A 15,500-nucleotide genomic window follows, 5' to 3' on the forward strand; every position below is an offset into this window, starting at 1 on the left:
TGAAGCTAGGGAGTGATACCCGTGCTGAGAACTTGTTCTGGCTGTTGTTCCTAGGGCGTAATGTTAACTGCCCATCAGACGGGAAATGTCAATCTTTATAGCCTTCCTGGCTACCTAATTTCCCTCTTCTCCTCACAAGTTATGGACCCTTGTAGTTGCTGAGCAAATGGGTTAGAAAGCTCTCCTCATCTCTGCACAGCAGAAAGCCAGGTGGCTTTCATGGCTGCTGTGCAGTGCCACTGGGCAGCTCTTTGGTTAATGAGCAGCAGGACTGGGCCAGTGCACGGTGGAATTCTGAAGGGTAATTAGTGATCTAACACCTGCAGGATTTTTCTCTGCTTGTTTTTGTCACACTCTTTTTGGTGTGGCTCTCAACCAGGAATGCCTACCTCAGGGCAAACAGTCAAAAACAGGGCAGACACCCCAAACTGGTGGTGTGTTCCATAATCAGATTTCACAAAGCTGGTACCAAATGTGAACTCCTGGTTCATTGTAACAGTCTTACCATGGAGTCACAGCCAGTCTCCTGAGACTCTCCAGTCTGTCTTGCCGCCTTTTAACAGCCCAGTCAGTGGTGCTGACCAGAGCTGCCGCGACCCTGTCCCCTCCATTCAATGACCCAGTTCTGGGTCGCGACCCACGGTTTGAAAACCGTTAGTCTAGGTGTACCTTCTCCTGCCTCAGCACAGGGGACAGACTAGGTGACTTCTCAAGGTCCCTTCCAGCCTTGACATTTGTAAGATTCTATGATTCTAAGACCTTCTAACTAAAATCAGACAAAAGTGAACTCCGTTCCACATGTGGAGATTCGGCTATGGACACAATGCCCCCTCTCACCGATATGTCTAGGCCTCAGCACATTGGGAGCACATTGATTTTTATAAAGAAAAAAATCATAAGACCCAAAACAAACCTGAGACTTTTCAAATAGATAAAGGGTTAGCATCTTCCCGCCACCTTCCTTATCAAGCACAAAACTTCAAGAACCCATCTTCTGGCTTCCTAATGGACTCTGCTAATGAACAGCATGACACTCCTAAAATTTTAAATAAAGGACCAGCGGCCCGTGATGTTAGCCCTCTGCTTCAATATGAAGACTACAGGCCCTAGATTACTATGCTTCATCGTTAGCTGATCCAAATGCTGCTCACAAGAGTAAAGGAAATGTCTTTAAAGTATTTGGAATCTTCCTGTTTTATGTAGGACCTGGATCAGTTTTAGCTGAGACTATAGAGATATACATTTCATGCATCAACCATCTCCCTTAAAAGGCAAGACCAACACAGGAAACTGCCTGTTGCAAACTGTTGCCCTCACACACACTTTCCACTGCTCACCCTTTTCCCATTTCGACATGCAGAACCAGCAGATTACAGGATTAAAAGTTTGTGTTGGCACGCAAAATTCAAACCACAATCTTTCCCTGTAAAGAAAACTGACGCTGGCAAACCAGATGCCAGCTCTAGCCCAGGCTGCAGGCATTAGCTAAGAACTGACAAGCTTGTGGCTGGAGATCAGAGCAGGTCACCTGTATGTTAGTTCTGCTCAAAATAGGTATGAGACTTATAAGAATGTATTTCATGTTTAGATTCAATGAAATGTTTGTAAATTGCCGCATGCATTAATCTCACTGATAATATCTCTATCCCATGTTATAAGGTAATATTTAAATGTTTGCTCTGAAACTGTAAACCCCCCCCCCCCCCCCCCCCCCCAGTTGGGAGAGAAACATTACCAATTGTAAAATAGTAGTTTGCCGCAGGAGGTGTTATCTCCTGCCCAGCAAAAGAAGGCCCACAGACACCGGACAAACCACTGTGGAGCATCAGAGGACAAAAGACTTTGTTGATTGTTCCCCCCACCCATGAAGGAGAGATATGCATGTGGACTCGTCCCATCTTCTTGAACTCTAGGGGAAGGGAATAAAAATCCCTGACAGGAAGAAACTGAATCTTTTTTGGCTATTTGAACTCTGAAGGGCCAGAGACTCTAAAGAGAAACCAGAGATCTCCAGGAGCTGCCCCCTGGGTCTGCCATGAAAGACACTTTGAATTGACAGATCATTACAACTCTGTCATTCTTAGGATTTACATGGTAACTCATGTGTGTGTATGTTTCCTTACTTCAACCGATAAATAACTCTCATTCCTTTGTCCTAGTTAATAAGCCCTTAGATAGCGCTGCCTCTTCCTACCCCTGCTCCACCCCAGCCCCGCCTCCACTCCACCCCTTCCCCAAAGCCCCTATCCCTGCCCTGCCCCCACTCCCCTGAGGACTGAACCCCTTCCTGCACCCCAATCCCCTCATCCCTGGCCCCACCCCAGAGCCTGCACCCCCAGCCCAGAGCCCCCTCCCACATCCTGAACCCCTCATTCCAAGCCCCACCCTGGAGCCCTCACCCCTGCACCCCAACCGTTTTGCCCCAGCCCTGAGCCCCTCCCACACCCCAAACCCCTCATTCCCAGCTCCATTGTGTCATGGGCATCAACAATTTTCTTCAACTGGGTTGCCAGAAAAAAAGTTTTAAAACCACTGGCCTAGACCATCCCTGACAGGTGTTTCTCTAACCAGTTCTTAAAAACCTCCGGTGATGGGGATTCCACAACCTCCCTTGGAAGCCTGTTCAGGAGCTTAACCACCCTGAGAGTTAAAAAGTTTTTCTTACTAAATAACCTAAATCTCCCTTGCTGCAGATTAAGCCCATTACTTAGAATCATAGAATCTCAGGGTTGGAAGGGACCTCAGGAGGTCATCTAGTCCAACCCCCTGCTCAACGCAGGACCAATCCCCAACTAAATCATCCCAGCCAGGGCTTTGTCAAGCCTGACCTTAAAAACCTCTAAGGAAGGAGATTCCACCACCTCCCTAGGTAACCCATTCCAGTGTTTCACCACCCTCCTCGTGAAAAAGTTTTTCCTAATAGCCAACCTAAACCTCCCCCACTGCAACTTGAGACCATTACTCCTTGTTCTGTCATCTGCTACCACTGAGAACAGTCTAGATCCATCCTCTTTGGAACCCCCTTTCAGGTAGTTGAAAGCAGCTATCAAATCCCCCCTCATTCTTCTCTTCCGCAGACTAAACAATCCCAGTTCCCTCAGCCTCTCCTCATAAGTCATGTGTTCCAGTCCCCTAATCATTTTTGTTGTCCTCCGCTGGACTCTTTCCAATTTTTCCACATCCTTCTTGTAGTGTGGGGCCCAAAACTGGACACAGTACTCCAGATGAGGCCTCACCAATGTCGAATAGAGGGGAACGATCACGTCCCTCGATCTGCTGGCAATGCCCCTACTTATACATCCCAAAATGCCATTGACCTTCTTGGCAACAAGGGCACACTGCTGACTCATATCCAGCTTCTCATCCACTGTAACCCCTAGGTCCTTTTCTGCAGAACTGCTGCCGAGCCATTCGGTCCCTAGTCTGTAGCGGTACATGGGATTCTTCCGTCCTAAGTGCAGGACTCTGCACTTGTCCTTGTTGAACCTCATCAGATTTCTTTTGGCCCAATCCTCTAATTTGTCTAGGGCCCTCTGTATCCTATCCCTACCCTCCAGCATATCTACCTCTCCTCCCAGTTTAGTGTCATCTGCCAACTTGCTGAGGGTGCAATCCACACCATCCTCCAGATCATTTATGAAGATATTGAACAAAACCGGCCCGAGGACCGACCCTTGGGGCACTCCAGTTGATACTGGCTGCCAACTAGACATGGAGCCATTGATCACTACGCATTGAGCCCGACAATCTAGCCAGCTTTCTCTCCATCTTATAGTTCATTCATCCAATCCACACTTCTTTAACTTGCTGGCAAGAATACTGTTGGAGACCGTGTCAAAAGCTTTGCTAAAGTCAAGGAACAACTTCTTGTTCTACCTTCAGCAGACATGGAGAACAATTGATCACCATTCTCTTTATAACATACTTAACATATTTGAAGACTCTCAGGTCCCCCGTCAGTCTTCTTTTCTCAAAACTAAGCATACCCAGTTTTTTTACCCTTTCCTTAGAGGTCAGGTTTTTGTCATTTTTGTTGCTCTCCTCTAGACTCTCTCCAATTTGTCCACATCTTTCCTAAAGTGTGGTGGGCAAAACTGGACACAGTATCCAGCTGACACCTCGCAAGTGCTGAGTAGAGTGGGGCAATTACCTCGTGTCTTACATTCAACACTCCTGTTAATACACCTCAGAATGATATTAGCTGTTTTCACAACTGCATCTCATTGACTCATATTCAATTTCGGATCAACTGTAACCCCAGATAGTTTTCAGCAGAATTACACCTAGCCAGCTATTCCCCATTGTGTAGTGGTGCCTTTGGTTTTTCCTTCCTCAGTGTAGTCCTTTGCACTTATCTATTGAATTTCATGCTGTTGCTTTCTGATCAATTCTCTCATTTGTTAAAGTCCTTTTGAATTCTAACCCTGTCCTCCAAAGTGCTTGGGACCCCTTCTAGCGTGGTGTCATCTTATTAGTGAAAATGTAAACAAAGAGTTTAGAGAGACAGAACTCTATGTAAACTTGAAAGCTTGTCTCTTTCACCAGCAGAAGTTGGTCCAAAAAAAATACTACCTCACCCACCTTGTCTCTCTAATATCCTGGGACCAACCCGGCTACAACAACACTGCAAGCAAGAAACCAAAAATAGATTGTGAGCTATAGGAAGTTTCCTTTGCCAGCCTCTTGCCTGCTCAGATTCTGCCCTTCCCTTTCTAACCTCTTGTGCACCAGTCCCTCCTTCTGCCGCATTCAACCTGCAAGTCAGAATTAGGTCTGGTCAAAATTGTTCTGTTAACTTTTTTCCAACTGATAATTGAGCTTCTGACTAAACAAAAACTGTGGTGGAAAGTGTCTGCTTTCCTTGGAAATATTCCATTTTCTGTCAGGAGTACGGCCCTCAGCTGCACCTGCTCAGTACTCCTGACACCCTAGGCAGCCTGATGGACCACCCTGCCTGACTGGCTGAAGAAGCCAGCAGGCCGGTTCTTAAACCTAGCAGCAGCAACAGCTTGCTGGCTGTTCAATGCACATGCCCACAGACTCTCTGCCTTCCTGTACTTGTCTCCCCAAGCCCTGCTCCTGCTTTGCTCCTCCACAGCTCCAGCCCACATCCTGCCCTGTACCCAGCCGTGTTCCCATCCTGTTCCAGCCTTGGTTCTGCCTCAGAACCAGCCCTGATCCTGCCTTCCCTGACTTCTGGTAATCCAGTTCTGACCCTTGGCTCTGATTCCTGACTCCATCTGCACCTTTGGCTCTGGCATTTGGACTCTGACTCTGGTTCTGATCTTTGGCCCTGCTTCCTGGGTCTGGCCCTGTCTCAACCCTGGGCTCTGGTGTTCAGATGCCGACCACTAGGCCTGACTCCTGCTCTGACCACTAGGCCTGGCCGCCTACTACCCAGTCCTCTGACATTTTCTTTTCTGGAAAACTAAAAAAATGTCTGTCTCTGGCAGTTTTTTGGATGAAAATTTTAGTTTTTCAATGAAAATTTCCAAAGGAACCCCTACCCCCTCCACACACACTTTCTGATTATCTGTAATCATAATTCCAATTCTACAGTCTCACCGTGTGTTCTCAGAAATTATTGGGTTGTCAGAACAGTAGCATCATGACCCTATTATGCAAGCAGGTAGGAGGAAAAGAAAGGTGGTGGTGGGGAACCTAATTAAATATAAATGTTCAGTGCCACCAGCTGTCTGGAAACGATGGTTCGTCTTCACCGACCCGCACTGTCCAGCAGACACACCAGTCAAATTTCCAGAAAGTCTGTACAGCTGTGATCTATGTCTCTCTTCCCTCTCCCTTCCCCTCCCAGGTGATCTCCAGTTTTTACTCCAGTAATTCTGAGCTAGTTGTGTGTCCTGTGTGCTGTTCTGGTCTTTTGCTGACATTTGTCAGTGGTCAAATGAAAAGGTAAACAAACGATTCAGAAAAACCCCTGTAGGCTTAGAAGAGCATCGTATCCCTCTCATATAAGGGGATGGGGTAAGGAGAGATCCTCCTTTAGCATAAGGAAAAGTCTGTTTCCTTGCCCAGAGATCTCCACTGCGGTTATGGCCCTTGTATTTGTAGAATCCTGAATTGGGCCTCTCTGAACATCGGCCTTTCATTTCTCGATCAAAAGAAAGACCAATGACTAGATCAGTTAAGGGGAAGCACCTCTAGGATTCAAGACATTAGACTTGGACAGCTTCTTCCATCTTTCACAGTGAGAGCTGAGGCAGAACTGTATTCTTAGAGCTGGCTCTCAAGCCATTAATTTAGAGTCAAGTTCAGCCGATGGGGTAGAAATGGAAGACTGTTAAAGCGATCTGCAGCGCCATTCGCTGGAGTTCATCATCCCCTGCGTTTCCCTGTGATTGCCTACTTTGTTTGCTTATGCTGCTGCTCACTTTGGGTGTTACGTCCTTAAAGGTCGCTGGAGAACATGGTTACAGAGTTCTCCTGTCAAAGACTTGCCGGTCAATTGCATTTCTTCTGGACAGATTGCAGCTGAAGCCGTACCAAAAAAATTTATTTGTTGCTGTCAGGGGGTTTCACTCGCCACCAGGGCACCTCCTCCTGGCTGCTCTGGGGATTAACTCTTTCCAGGTGCTGCACCTTCCTCTGGCAGTCCCTTCACGCGTCTTCTCTCACCCTGTTGCACCTCTTGCCCCAGGAGCTGCAGCTTCCTGTTCATGACTTGGCCCTCCAACCAGGTGGCTATCATCCTCCCCTTCTGGGGTATCAAAGTCTTCCAAGGTGAATTGTCCCAGGCGGTCTGTTCGCCGCTGTCTGGTCCGCACTACTTCCCTGGTGGCTGGTAGAGAAAACTGCGCCCACCTTCTACACCAGGTTTCAGCTCAGGGCCCCTCTCAGCAGCCAAGGTCTGCCCTACCCCATACGTTGCTGCTTTTCCTGCCTTCCTGGCTCTCCCCCTGCTCTGGGGTTACCAGCCCAGACTCCCTCCTTCCAAGGAATAGCTGTAGGCTACCTAGCTCTATAGCCCCAAACACACCTCCCTTCCCCCAGGGAGTGACTGCAGACTACTTCCCTGAAGCCCCGCTGCTGCTCTCAGCTCCTGGGCTTTAGACAGGCCCCTCCTGTTCTTTTCAGCTGAGCCTTGTCTAATTAATCCTTGCTCCCTGGCTCCTTCTCCAGATGCAGCTTGGGCAGTTAATTGGCCCCCCCTCACCACCTTAACCTTTCAAGTCTTGTGTGGGGTGGACACCCATCACAGTTGCTTAATATTTTACTTCTGATATTTTGGCTTTACCAATCCAGAGACCCTCACAATTTAGCTTGGGCAAAGGCTTTCCTATAGCCTTTTATTGGAAGAGCTCCTATTAGAACACTTGCTAAAATATGAAGCCTTCCCTGCGTCCAAACCAAGCCATGATTTGGTTAGCAACCCCACTATTCACATAGTCCGTTTTCTTTACTCCTGTCTTAGCTCTTTGTGCCTGTCTCTAACTTCCCTGTGGAATGCTCTCCCACTTGGAGACCTCCTGCTGGAGCAGAGAGAGAGAGTTTGAGGCCACAGCTGCCAGGACATCCTTGAGTTTTGGTGCTTCTGTCTGTTAATGCTGGTGGCTGGAGGCAAGTCCTTGGTGCTGGGCTGGGAGCAGTTAAGTAAAGAACACAAAATTGCTGGCATTGTGAGGAAAATGCCACTTTTCAGGTAGGGACAGTGCCTGGCGAAAAAGGCAACTTTTTACTGCATCCAGGTAACCTGACTCTGTGCAGTGTTTCCCTAAGGTAACTGCAGGGCTAACAGCTTGGAGAGTACATTCTCTTTAGGGAAGACCCTCACCAACAGGTATAACTGCCTGCCCCTTAAGGGGAGACTGTGCCCTCCAGTTTGCAATTGCAGCTATCTTTGAAGAAGGCTTTGCAATCTCTTGTGTTGAAATAAAATAATGGTACATAATGTGATGGGTTGGATCACAGAAAACCCCGTGGGGCTGCCAACTGATGAGCCAAGACTACTTCTGCCCCTGCTTTCCCTGCCAATTTGGGACTCCAGAGCCCTGCCTAGTAGTGCCAGACATGCTTGCCGGCTACAGACACAGATCCAGGTCTGAACCACATCCCACAAACTGCAGGCTTAACTGAAGGCAGCGTAAGAAGTGTTCCTGTCTCTAACACTCAGATGCCCAACACCCAATGGGGTCCAACCCCCAAAGTAATCCGTTTTACCCTGTATAAAGGTAAACTCATAAAATGTTTACCCTCTATAACACTGATAGAGAGATATGCACAGCTGTTTCCCCCCTCCCCCAGGTATTAATGCATACTCTGGGTTAAATAATATGTAAAAAGTGATTTTATTAAATGCAGAAAGTAGGATTTAAGTGGTTCCAAGTAGTAACAGACAGAACAAAGTGAATTACCAAGCAAAATAAAATAGAACACTCAAGTCTATGCCTAATACAGTAAGAAAACTGAATACAGATAAAACCTCACCCTCAGAGGTGTTCTAGTGAGCTTCCTTTTACAGACTAGCCTCCTTCTAGTCTGGGTCCAGCAATCGCTCACCCACCCTGTAGTTACTGTCCTTTGTTCCAGTTTCTTTCAGGTATCCTTTGGCGGTGGAGAGGCTGTCTCTTGAGCCAGCTGCTGACAAAATGGAGAGGTCTCCCAGGGGTTTAAATAGACTTTCTCTTGTGGGTGGACACCCCACCCTTCCCCTGTGTAGAATTCCAGCTACAAGATGGAGTTTTGGGGTCACATGGGCAAGTCACATGTCCATGCACGACTCAGACCTTACAGGTAGCAGCCATGGTTCACATGCTACCTTGAAAGTCCTCAAATAAACTTCTTATGTGGATTGGAGCCTTCCAAGATCCATTGTCCATTAAGTGTTTCTTGATTGGGCACTTAATTTGCACATTCCTTTCTCAGGAAGCTGACCAAATGCTTTACTGAGGCTATTTAAAATTCAACAAGTATACAGCCAATATTCATAACTTCGAATACAAAAATGATACATGCATACAAATGGAATGATTAGATTCAGTGGATAATAACCTTTTCAGAGATATGTTACGTGGCATATGTGGCATAAAACATATTCCAGTTATGTCATATACACGTTCATAAGTATATTTCCATAAAGCCTTAAGGGGTGCAACGTCACACATACGCCTAAGCAATCCATCCAGCTCGTAAGAGATCTGTGCTCTGTTCTCTGTTACAGGACATGGTTCCTCATTGTATTCACGGAGTTCTCCTGCTTGTTGAAAGAGAGCTCACGTTTCGGATGGAGAAGCCAACAGCGGTGCAGGTAATGGAATCATTCATTCAGGAACTGCTGGGGAGCTCCTGATACTTGTGTTAAGCCTCTGAACAGAGCTCTCTGTGCACTAATTCGTAGCAATTTTCCCCTCTCTTGGTATTGACACCTCCTCATCTATTATTGGGGGTGGACCACATCCACCCTGACTGAATTGGCCTTGTCACCACTGGTTCTCCACTTGTAAGGTAACTCCCTTCTCTTCGTGTGTCAGTATATTTATGCCTGTATCTGTAATTTTCACTCCATGCATCTGAAGAAGTGGGGTTTTTTACCCACGAAAGCTTATGCCCAAGTAAATCTGTTAGTCTTTAAGGTGCCACCAGACTCCTCGTTGTCTCTATTCTTTACTGGACCTAACCAGAATAGAAACACAAATAAGGTGTTTTGCATGTTTTTGTCTTTTTGTTGTTTCTTTTGCTTTTTTGGTTGTGCTTTTTCTTCTTCTAAGACTTGCTAGCTGGTAAGTCTTCTGCTGTGAAAAGTGATATTTGTGTGTTTGTTAATATCACTTTTCACACCAGACTTACTCAGTCCCGGCAAGCCCTGGGACAAATTTAAGTCCTGAATGGGGAGACGGGCAGGGAGGCAGTGGGGCCCAAGGACAGTGGTGGGGGTGGTGAGCCTGGGGCCGGAGCCTGGAACCAGAGCCTGCCACCATGTGGACGGAGCTCAAAGCCCCATTGCCAAAGCCTGCCTCCCCTACCCCTGGGAAAGTGGGGAATTCACCAGCTGCCTGCACCTCCAGAGTTTTTCTCTCTGGAGGGGGGCCGGACTCCACCGCTGCTTGTGGCCCTGGGAGAGGGGCCACTGCTTTGCGCCCCCCCAGCACAGCCCAGATGACTGTGGCCGCATGCGAGAAACACTGGACTAGATGCAGCCCCTCCTGGCCTTGAACTCTATGGCGGAGGCGCTGTTCTGTGACTCCAGGAAGCTCCACACAGAAAGGTCCAACACAGAGGGAGAGGCGTGTTAAAGGAGTAGCTTAATATACTATTGGTGGTTGCAAAATGTAAACCTCAAAACATACAAGATGCACAACGTGGCTGAGTTAGTGTGGCTGTCGGAAGCTTAACTTCTGCGTCCCCTGATCACCTGCAGTTCTGACTGTGCAGCTGCGGTGTGACTTCAGTGAGTTAAAATTGATAGAGCAGCATCCAAAAGTGTATTATTTGTAGGGTGGGAGCACAGCAGCTGTAAAAATAATTGTAATTGCACAAGGAGGAGGGGGCAATAGAGAAGGCCTCCTGATTCATACTGAGCAAGTGGTGACAAGGCATGCATCACCAGTGTTCCTTCACCAGGGACACGCTAAGGCTCTGGGCAGGGCCCAAGCACTCACCCAAGCCCACTGCTCTGTGATATTTGGGCATTTTCCCCACTGCAGTTCTGAGAGCCCTCTGGTTGGGCCCTGGGTAGTCGGCCCCTTCTGGGGTTGTCAGTGAACAGAACAACAAGGGAAATAACCCAAAGGAATCATCCCAAAGCTGGACGTAGGCTCTCTTCCTTCAGAAGGCACTTGTTGGGCTGCGGTCCTAAACTAAGTTCACAGGTAATAAAGGGGAATGGTTCCCTCTCAAGGTGAGTCAGCATTGGGACCTCCTTTCCCTCAGGGAGGGTTCATTGAGGAGCTCCTGCCTTCAGCCAGCCCTCTCTCTAGGAGCTGAGGACTGGAGGGGAGGGGAGGGGAGGGGAGGTGAGGTGAGGTCTGGTGAGGTCTGGTCTGGTCTGGTCTGGCCTCCTCCCTGGTCTGCCATCAGCTGAGCTCGGTTTCTCCCTTTTAAGCTCTCCCAGATGTGATGGGGCGGAGCCCACATTATCCTGTTAACCTGTGTTACCCAGCGTGGGGTTTGCTGCATACCCCATCACAGGCCCCTTTTGCTGGATACTGTTCATACACGATATAGCAGGACAATCATTGTTCCAAAGAGCTCACAATCTGTGTGTGGAAGATGCTGTCTGAATTGCCTGCAAGTGAGTGAGTGGAGGATTGGACTCAGCATGCTGTCAGCGCTTGAGTCAGACACGACCTCAGTTGTAAATGTGTAAGGAGCCACGAGACCTGGGATGAAGCCCTAGCCCCTTTGAAGTCAAAGCTCCCATTGACTTCAGTGGAGCCAGGATTTCACCCAGGATTCCTACAGAAAAAGGTCCTGAAGGCTCTGAGGTTCATTTTGGGAGAAGTTGTTTTAATGTGGCTGTGTGTGCGGAGTCTGGCCATCTCTGGTTACAAAGAGAATGAGCAAAGGTGATAAGCTGGAGGCATTTGTTACCGATCATTCACACACAGGGGGGCATTTGTGTATGTGTGTGTGTGTGAGGGACATAGAGCAAGGGATACAGAGGAATATCTGTGTGGGTGAAAACAACCAAAGTAATGAATGGGAAAAAAAGTTTTAAACAAGTGAAAGCTGCCAAATCCAAGAGGATCAGAAACTGGCAGAACAGAGATTGATAAAGAAATTGGCATACAGGAGAATCAAAGGGAAAATCACAGTTTTAATGAGAAAATGGAAACTTTGCAACTCTAGAGGAATGTTGGATGTTTGTGTCTGAATTTCTCACTCCCAGCCCAGCGCTGCAGGCTCTCTCAGCAGCTCTTGTCCATTTTCCCAGTGGGTATTATGTTTCTTGGATGGCACCAGCTCAGCTGCAGCCGCTGACAGGAGGAAGCTGGGGTGTATTGGATCTTGGCTACCCTCTAAATGGCAAATGACTCCTGGCATAGACCGGAGACACACTGTGATTGGAGCAGAGAAGGGCTGTTGTGTTAGGATGCTTCTCCGGACGTTACTTTAGGAAGCCCGTTGCCAGTTTTACAATCCCACAGAAACTTTGTAAACATGCATGAATCATACCATGCCATGTGACCATGGAAGGCAGAGATTTGCTCTGTCGCCACCAGATAATTTTGGCTTTGGAGGAATTCCTGGCTCCTTTCAATCTTCCGTTTCACACTGCTTTGCGTCCAGTTTGCTCATTGAACTGCAGAGTGGGAAGCTAGTGAATTATTCTAAGATTGCTGAGCTTTTGTTTTTTCCTTCACCTTGTGATTGGATTGCACGTACCTCCCCTGTGCATGTAGAGGTTCAGGCTGTCATAGAGAGCTCGGATCTCTTGTTAGCCCTGCTGGAAAGTGGATCAATAGAAAGACGTTCACTGTACTTCTTCCCCTCCCCTCGTAGGGTGTGCCTGCACTGCAACAAAAAAAGGTGTGTTCTTGATTCCGGTTAGCCAATGATCAGTGATCAGTAACAGATTTAAAGGTGGCAATTCTGCAACAGAAAAGCTTCAAAACCAGACTCCAGTGAGAAACTGCTGAGCTTGAATTAATATGCAAACTAGATCCCATTAACTTGGGTTTGAATAGAGACTGGGAGTGGCTGGGTCAGTACACATATTGAATCTATTTCCCCATGTTAAGTTTCCTCACACCCTCTTGTCAACTGTCTAAATGGTCATCTTGATTATCACTACAAAAGTTTGTTTTCTCCTGCTGATAATAGCTCATCTTAACTAATTAGCCTCTTACTCCACCTTTTCATGTTCTCTGTATGAATATATATATATATATATCTTCTTACTATATGTTCCATTCTATGCATCTGATGAAGTGAGCTGTAGCCCACGGAAGCTTATGCTCAAATAAATTTGTTAGTCTCTAAGGTGCCACAAGTACTCCTGTTCTTTTTGCGGATACAGACTAACATGGCTGCTACTCTGAAACCAATCATCAATGACTGTTAGCCAGGATGGGCAGGGAGGGTGTCCCTAGCCTCTGTTTGCCAGAAGCTGGGAATGGACGACAGGGGATGGATCACTTGATGAGTCCCTGTTCTGTTCATTCCCTCTGAAGCACCTGGCATTGGCCATTGTTGGAAGACAGGATACAGGGCTAGACAGATCTTTGGTCTGAGCCAGTATGGCTGTTCTTATGTTCTAACTCAGGTTAAAATAACACTGAAGATCCAGCAACTTGACTTTTATCCTCCACTAACGCCTATAAGGGAAGCCTGGGGTTGAACTTGAGCTACTAACCTGAGTAAAAAGCTGAATTGCTGTGTCTTCACTGCTGCTTTGATGCATGTTCTCTAACCTGAGCTAAGAACGTACCTTTTCTGGCAGCGTAGACGTTACACTCTTGACTCTCCGGTGCGCCTTTCTGCAGGCCGACATGTGATGCAGATGTGCTTTTTTCTTCTCAGATTGAACTTCTCACCTCAATGAAGTCCCTCCACAAGCACATAGACAGCACACAGCTGCCACTGGAATTGGATGGAGCCTTCCCTTACTGCCATCGGGACTGGCTAAGCTTTCGCATGGTGAGTGAGGTGTGCAACAGTCTTTACACTGGCTGCTTCTAGGATTATGGCCAGATTTCCCATACACCAGAGAGGAGAAACATTGTATAATTAACTGGGTTAGTGCAAGGTATAGCAGCAAATAAATATGAAACTTACAAATGATGGGAGATGTGAAGTTCTGGTTACCCTGATAGCCATGTCTCACCTACATTGTGCATGTATGTCTTACCATGCTCATGTTAGTGTTTATAGATGTGCCAAGTGGCCAGACCACGGCCTGACCCTGATAGTAGGGACCAGGATCATTGCAGCCCTCTCCAGGGTGGGGAGACAGACTCCTTCCTTCTTGTACACTCCCAGGTCTCCAAGGCAGGGACTCTCTTGAAGTTTGTCTCTTCATCAGTGATTAGAATAATGTCGCCACTTAACAAATAATATTACAATAATAAACATTCCAAAGTTATCAGAGTTGGTTAGAATTCTGTTATTTTGGTGCCAGATTTCCTGCAATATATAAAAAACTCCCCATTGAAGACTATGCTTCTGGCACGTGTAAAGCTTTACAACACAGGTGCTGGAGTTCTTGGATGAGCTAAGAACACCCCTGTCCTCCAGCAGTGATGATTGACAGATTTTACCAAACTTGCCACCACATTCTACCCCAGGAGGCAAGCAAGGAGCTTCAATTCCTTTGTGCCACACACTTCAGGGTATTCCTGTATCAATAAGAGCCACATTTGTAGTAGTACCACTATGTGTGATTCGACATGTTCAGGTATGGGGGGTTCATTTAATCTGTGACTCCCCGCAAGGATCGTCTGCAGCATGCACAAACCGGCAGTGTTTCCATTTGTGTTTGATTTGCCTACCTTTGTTTGGGACAGCACCAATTTTATGGCTTCTGCTTCCAAGGGATTCAGCCTTTTTTCTGCCCTGACCTCGTTACTGGGCAGGGCACAATGTAACAATGCCCAAATGCTGAGCTGTCTGTCAAGATGTCACAGATGAAATTGCTGTGCCTCTGATGGCAAATTGAGGTTGTCTCTCTTAATTTCAACTTGCTTCAAATATAAGACGATCAGAAACATAATTATTAAAGTTCTCTTCCCTACCCATATCGAATCATGAAATCATGGAACTGTAGGGATGGAAGGGTCCTCGAGAGGTCGTCTGGTTCTGCCCTCTGCACAGAGGCTGGGCCAATTAAACTTAGACCATCCCTGGCAGGTGTTTGTCTAACCTGTTCTTAAAACCGCCAACGATGGGAATTCCCACAGCCTCCCTTGGAAGCCTGTTCCAGAGCGTAACTACCCTGAGAGTTAGAAAGTTTTTTCTAGTTTCTAACCTAAATCTCCCTTTCTGCAGATTAAACCCATTGCATCTTGTCCTACCTTCCGTAGACATGGAGAACAATTGATCACCGTCCTCTTTTCCTAATAGCCCTTAGCAGATTTGAAGGCTGTTACCAGATCCGCCCTCAGTCTTCTTTCCTCAAGACTAAACATGCCCAGGTTTTTTTACCCTTTCCTCAGAGGTCAGGTTTTCTGAACCTTTTCTCATTTTTGTTACTCTCCTCTGGACTCTCTCCAATTTGTACACGTCTTTCTTTAGGCATGGTGCCCAGAATTGGACACAGTACTCCAGCTGAGGCCTCACCAGTGCCAAGTAGCATCATACAATTATCTCCTAGGTCTTACATACAACACTCCTCTTCATATATCCCAGAATGATGTTAACCTTTTTTTTGCAACTGCATACTGAATTTGCGATCCACAATAACCCCCAGAACCTTTACAGCCGTGCTACCACCTAGCCACTTGCTCCCCACTTTGTGGTTGTGCTTTTGATTTTTTTCCTTCCTGAGTGCAGAATTGTGCACTTGACTTTATTGAATTTCATCCTGTGCTTTCAGACCAGTTCTC

General features: G+C 47.0%; 1 protein-coding gene across 1 annotated transcript in view; it reads left to right on the forward strand.

Annotated features, from left to right (window-relative positions):
* Positions 1–15,500, forward strand: part of PLEKHG4 (pleckstrin homology and RhoGEF domain containing G4) — a 171,228-nt gene that overhangs the window by 58,677 nt on the left and 97,051 nt on the right. Inside the window, 2 exon segments of the mRNA XM_043526266.1 lie at positions 9,179–9,265; positions 13,480–13,596. Of these exon segments, the coding sequence (XP_043382201.1) occupies positions 9,179–9,265; positions 13,480–13,596 (204 nt within the window).

This window comes from Chelonia mydas, chromosome 12, assembly GCF_015237465.2.
Source record: "Chelonia mydas isolate rCheMyd1 chromosome 12, rCheMyd1.pri.v2, whole genome shotgun sequence".
In the NCBI taxonomy this organism is placed as follows: domain Eukaryota; kingdom Metazoa; phylum Chordata; order Testudines; family Cheloniidae; genus Chelonia; species Chelonia mydas.